This window comes from Clytia hemisphaerica, unplaced genomic scaffold, assembly GCF_902728285.1.
Source record: "Clytia hemisphaerica strain Z4C2 unplaced genomic scaffold, Clytia hemisphaerica genome assembly, whole genome shotgun sequence".
Classification (NCBI taxonomy): Eukaryota; Metazoa; Cnidaria; class Hydrozoa; order Leptothecata; family Clytiidae; genus Clytia; species Clytia hemisphaerica.
Window position 1 is genome coordinate 93376 of NW_027104567.1, and position 6476 is coordinate 99851.

At 34.2% G+C, this 6476-nt stretch overlaps 1 protein-coding gene across 1 annotated transcript; it reads left to right on the forward strand.

Moving 5' to 3' along the window:
• LOC136823412 (endoplasmin-like) lies at positions 1–5717 on the forward strand. Its single transcript, XM_067079597.1, has 10 exons — positions 1–138; positions 584–837; positions 1390–1639; positions 1859–2235; positions 2540–2725; positions 2897–3273; positions 3502–3713; positions 3867–4209; positions 4465–4753; positions 5136–5717. Exons 1-10 carry the CDS (start codon positions 84–86, stop codon positions 5271–5273), a joined length of 2481 nt encoding a protein of 826 aa, XP_066935698.1. The 5' UTR covers positions 1–83; the 3' UTR covers positions 5274–5717.
• The last annotated feature ends 759 nt before the right edge of the window (positions 5718–6476 follow it).

The following is a 6476-nucleotide window of genomic DNA, read 5'->3' on the forward strand; positions in this document are numbered from 1 at the left end:
TCGGCAAAAGTCAATTTGTAGTCGTGTTGTGTAGTGGAAACGTGGAACTGAGTTGGACAAAGTGTCATACACAGTCATCCACAATGGCATCAAGAAAATTCTGGATGTTTGGTCTCTTGGCCGTCCTTTTTTTGTCATGTTAGTATTTCATTTTATTTTTTGCCTTTCTTACGACTGTCTCCTTCTCTTAGGCGCTATTTTCAAGGGAAAATGTTTCCTAGAGTTTTTTACAAAGATACATTCACATTGAATTTCTATCGTGTTAAATGTTCACAATAATTTTCACAACAGTTTAAAACTATTATCGAAAATATTTACAACATGTTATAGGTACCTAGTCATTCATGTCTTTCACATATTAGTTTCAATATTGCTTGTTAGGCCCTTTATTGGGGAAACTGTAGGAAAGTCAATTTCTCTGGGGTTTTTAGTTTATATCCAAGAATGGGTAAGGTCTATATAACTGGAGTTTCTAGCTGTAAAGCTGGAAGTGAAATTCACCAATACATATGGTAATGCTTTCTATATTTATCATAGAATAGTCTTTCAGTGTAGGTATGAATAATTGGATTTTATTTTTCAGGTTCAGTCAAAGCTGAAGAAAGTGATGACGCTGAAATCGAGACTCCCAAAGTTGATGAAGATGTAGGCAAGAGTCGTGATGGTTCAAAAACTGATGATGAAGTTGTTCAAAGGGAGGAAGAAGCTATCAACATCGATGGCCTCAGTGTTGCAGAAATGAAACAAATGAGAGAATCTTCTGAAAAACATGCTTTCCAAGCTGAAGTTAGCCGTATGATGAAACTGATCATCAATTCCCTTTACAAAAACAAAGAGGTAATTTTATTTATGTTGGTGAAAAAGTGCTCAAATTTCTATGAGAAATCACGAAAATATAGTACTTGTATTATTCTGGAAAATGCATCTCAACATTCAACACATGTTTCATTTCCTTTTTTTGAATCAAATAAATTGCAGGTCATTAACTTAATTGCTTATAGATATTTCCTCTTTTCTCCTGCTTCCAGTTTTGTACTTATTAATTACATTTCAAAAAAATTGCAACTAGCAGCTGTTAAAACAACTTATACAAGTCTAGATAAATATTGAAAATATCAATATCAAGATATATCAAACTAAATCTAGACAGAGGAGATTTCTTTCTATATGTTGTCATAATAGCAAAATATTTTTGGTGCTTTCTGTTTTTAATTTCTTTGAATTATTCTAAAGAGCTTCATTGCTTTCATTCATTTCATGTTTGTTTTGAAAGCCAGAGGGCTTAAATGAAAAAGGAGTTTAGCACCAGAGAACAACACTTTATTTTGCTACATAGAAGATAAAAGAGTATTGTTAAACATAGACATTTAATGATTTTTTTCTTTATAGATCTTCTTGAGAGAATTGATTTCCAACTCCTCAGATGCTTTGGACAAAATTAGATTCTTGTCTCTTACCGACACAGATGCATTGGCTGCTACAGATGAACTCTCCATCAAAGTCAAAGCTGATAAGGACAACCATGTTCTACATATCACTGATACAGGTATTGGTATGACCAAAGATGACCTTATCAAACAACTTGGTACCATTGCTAAATCAGGAACCAGTGAATTCTTCTCCAAGTTGCAAGAAGCAGGTAAGAATTTTTTCTATTTTTCATGGTTCTTTTGTCATTTTTTTTATTGTGGCCGCATTATTTCATTCAAATAAAATCAAACTTGAAACTAAGATATGTGTCAATTATTATTTTATTTTGAATACTTGATTTTGTGTTTGAATGTAGAACATTTTCAGTACCACAATTGCTATGTTGGATTTTGCTGTTCATTTTCATTACTATATATTTCACTTTCAGGAACAACTGATCAAGCCAGTGATTTGATTGGTCAATTTGGTGTTGGTTTCTACTCTGCTTTCTTGGTTGCCGATAAAGTCATCGTCACATCAAAGAACAATGCTGACAAACAACACATCTGGGAATCTGACTCTGCTGAATTTTCTGTTGTTGAGGATCCACGTGGAGATACCTTGAAACGTGGAACCCAAGTCAGTTTGTACTTGAAAGAGGAAGCTCGTGATTTCTTAGAGCCAGACACTTTGGAGAATTTGATCAAGAAATACTCTCAATTTATCAACTTTAACATCTTCTTGTGGAAATCAAAGACTGAAGAAGTCGAGGAACCCATTGAAGAAGCTGCTGAAGAAAAGAAGGAAGAAGAAACTCCAGAAGAGGTAAAGAGATCAGAATTCAAATCCCTATTTTGGTAATTTTTACACTTTTGGCTAACTCATTTCTAAAGTCCCAAAATTTAAGTTCAGCTTTCATCCATTACAATAAAAAGAGTATAGGTTAAAAATCATCCTTAATATTACACAATATATCCACTAACTTGTATACTTTTTCAGTGCTTCCTGAATAAGCTATTTTTCAAAATAGCTTTAAAAAAGTAGCACAAAGCTCCAAATATCTTTCAGAGAGCGTTTGTTTTAAATTTTGAATTTTTGGCTTAACGCATTTCATTATTTTATGATTTAGAAGAAAGATGAGGATGATGAAGCCAAGGTTGAAGAAGAAAAAGAAGAAGAAAAACCAAAAACCAAGAAAGTCTCCAAGACAACATGGGATTGGGAAATAATGAACTCATCCAAACCAATCTGGACCAAAAAACCAAAAGAAGTTACTGATGATGAATATAACGAGTTCTACAAAGCCATGACCAAGGTAATTTTCTAATCACAGTCTGTAGAATTCAAGTAATTTAATCACCTGATACCTTTCCCACATACTCATTTTATTGTAAAAAGTAAAATTGTTAAAACCTGTCAGATTTTTCATACATCTTGGGTTATTTTGACCTTTTAAAATTTAATATTACTTAACATTTTTCCTTAGGAATCTGATACTCCAATGGCCAAGACTCACTTTGTTGCTGAAGGAGAAGTTACCTTCAAATCCATCTTGTACGTTCCAACCACCTCTCCACATGATATGTTTCAAGACTATGGAAAACGCAGAGAACAAATTAAATTGTTTGTTAGGCGTGTTTTTATCACAGATGATTTCCAAGACATGATGCCTAAATATTTATCTTTCATCCGTGGTATTGTTGATTCCGATGATTTACCTTTGAATGTATCTCGTGAGCAACTTCAACAACATAAATTATTGAAGGTCATTAAGAAGAAATTGGTCCGAAAAGCTCTTGACATGATCAAGAAGATCCCAGATGCAGACTACCTCGATAAATTCTGGAAAGAATTCAGTACCAAGTAAGTTCCCTCTGGAATACAACATGAGATCTTTTTATCCTCAAAACCTGCTTGCGGTATATAATCTTGATTTCTCTCTTGCTATGTGAGGAGTTTTTTGAAGTGTCTCATTTGGTTCTAAGTAAGTAACAGCAGCAATGTTTGAAATAACTGAAAGGTATGTTTATGAACCTTTATTCAAGTCAAATTATCTTTTTTTCCTATACATCATAAAATTTGTTTCTTTAGTATCAAACTTGGAATCATGGAAGATCAAGCTAACCGAACCAGACTTTCAAAATTGTTGCGTTTCAAATCATCAAATGATGCTGAAAAACAAACTTCATTAGCTGACTATGTTGCAAGAATGAAGGACAAGCAAGAACATATTTATTTCATTGCTGGATCAAGCCTTGATGAAGTCAAGAGCTCCCCATTCGTTGAACGTCTTTTGAAAAGAGGTGTGTAAGACTAAATTTAGAGCATTTATTTGTGTATTAAAATCAAAACCAAGTTCGATCTGCAACCTTCGTTGGCAAATTTATGGGGTATGAGAACTAGATTAACTTTTGACTATAAGTATTTATTCTGACTGATGTTCGTTTTTTTCTTAGGATACGAAGTCTTGTACTTGACTGAGCCAGTCGATGAATACACCATGCAAAGTTTACCCGATTTTGAAGGAAAGAAATTCCAAAACGTTGCCAAAGACGGTCTCAAAATGGGAGATGACACAAAAGAAAAGGCTAAGGTTGAAGAATTAGAAAAAGAATACGAACCACTCTTGAAATGGTTGAAAGAAGACAGTTTGAAAGACTTGATTGAAAAAGCTACCGTCTCTCAACGTTTGACTGAATCACCATGTGCCTTGGTTGCCAGCTCTTATGGATGGTCTGGTAACATGGAACGTATCATGAATTCACAAGCTTACGCTAAAGCTAAAGACCCAACTCAAAAGTAAGTTCATTGAACGATAAGAATTTATAACCACCTCTGTTTTGTTCTGACAAAATTGTTCTGTAAAATCTATTTTCGTCTGAAATGAAAATTCTTTTTTGCTTACTAAAGGAATATCTTTCTTGGCTATCCCTGTAGTATAATCTTGTTGCGAATAAAAGTTGAAACTTAGTGGGCATAAATTTACAAAAATAATATACTTCAAGTTTGGAAGTACAGTTTCTCTATATAGCTATTTTAAACTATTTTTTTCAGCTTCTATGCTACCCAAAAGAAGACTTTGGAGGTTAACGTATACCATCCATTGATCAAAGAATTGCACAAGCGTGTTGGTGACAACAAAGAGGATCAAACTGCCAAAGATCTCGCCCGCGTCATGTTCGAGACAGCCACTATGAGATCAGGATACGTCATCAAGGATAGTGCAGATTTTGCTGGTCGTATTGAACGCATGTTGAGACTTTCAATGGGTGTTGATTTGGATGCTAAAGTTGATTTACCAGAAGAAGAGGAAGAATCTGCAGAAGAAGAAGCTACTGAAGAGGTTGGTTACTAATTCGATTTCTACGGAGTATACAATTTTCATCGAATAGTAGAGCGTCGTTTTTGAGAGCTTCTTGTTGACGGTGACTTTTAATTTTATCGAATAATGGAGCATATCGAATAGTAGAACGTCGAATTAGAGAGCGTCAACTGTACTTTTCAATATCGTATCATTCGACGTTATTCAAATTTCACCGAAGTTAGTTCTCGACAATATTAGTTCGTTCCCTCTACTAAGGTTAATCCTGGTTAATCGTGTAATTCATTTGGGACGAGACAGGAATTCTAGAATTCTGTGCTTGTGGCCTATTACCTGTTTTCTCGGGTTTTTTCGTTTTAAGAAGTTCCCGAGGTTTCAAAACAATTTTTACTTATTTCTCCAGGTCAATGCTGACAACGAAGAAGAAGATACTCCAGTCGATATTCCTGAAGACGCAAAGACAGCTGATCCAGTTGATGCTAAAGAAGATAGTGCCGAAGGTGAACAAGAAGCACCAGCCGAAGCTAAAGATGAACTATAAAGTGTTGCTTTGCTGCCTTAGGCCTTTTTTCAAAGAGAGTATGAACTTAATATAGTTGGGTTGTTACCAACTTGTAACTCGCGATCTTAGTACCACGCAAATCAGTTCAAGAAGAACCTGTTGAAGTTATCCTATCAAATGCACAATATTTGGTAAATTCGTTAATGGCTTCTATCTTTGCTTGGAAGTTACATGATAACATTTATCGTTAGTTTAGTAGAAGAAATTTGGAAACTTTGCACCGGCTTTTTGGACTGATTTGCTATTTATAACAAAATATAGAAACCTTTTTTTACAATTTTAATATTATATTACCAAAGCCAATTTCCAAAAAAAGCAAACAATTTGTACAAAGTATTATTTACAATTTTTAAAACCATTACAAGGGGGAATATTATTTTGAAAATCAGTCAAAATCTATTTTCCGCTATAATTCTTTTGAAATTTCACGTTCCGTTTTTCCTTGCATTTTCATATTTTCCCACATCAAGTTAGTTGTTAATTTATTTCAATTTTATTGTTGTCTTTCGTTTATGTGGTAAATTCATTATAATGGACGTGCTATTAACAGAAAAAAATATTGTACAGAATATTACATTTAGGATAATGAAGTGAGAAATTGGGAAAAAAAAACTTAAATTTCAAAAAATCTAAATCGTTATTTATCTTTGGTTCGTACCAAAACGGAATTCTCATCGATAGTTTGGGGGAATTTGTTTGATTTTTTGAGGTCGCTCGACTTTTTTAGTCAAAGCATTTGTTATACATTTTTGGAAAGTTAAGGGATAGGGGAATCAAAATGACAGGTGCCAATTTTTTTTCTCGGTCAAATATGACGGTCTGGAGAAAAGAGAGACCTGTTGTATATTTTTGGAAAGCTCTCAAAAATTAAGATTAGAAATATGTACGAGTATAGGTGATTTCTATACCTAACTCAAGATATTAACCCATAAAAATAGCGTTTTTCAACCAGAAACAGCTATTGGGCTCTTCCAGAAAATGTCAGTACATAGGGGGTGGAGGATATATTGTCCGGGAGGTAGCGAAAAATCATCAAAATTTGCCTTGTCCGGGGGTAGATTTGCTTTGTCCGAGGGATAAATTTGCTCTGCCCGGGGAGTAAAACCCGTTGTCCGGTGGACCAAAAGTCACTTTGTCCGGGGGGTAAATCACTGAAAATTATTTTATTCTCCACCCCTCCCT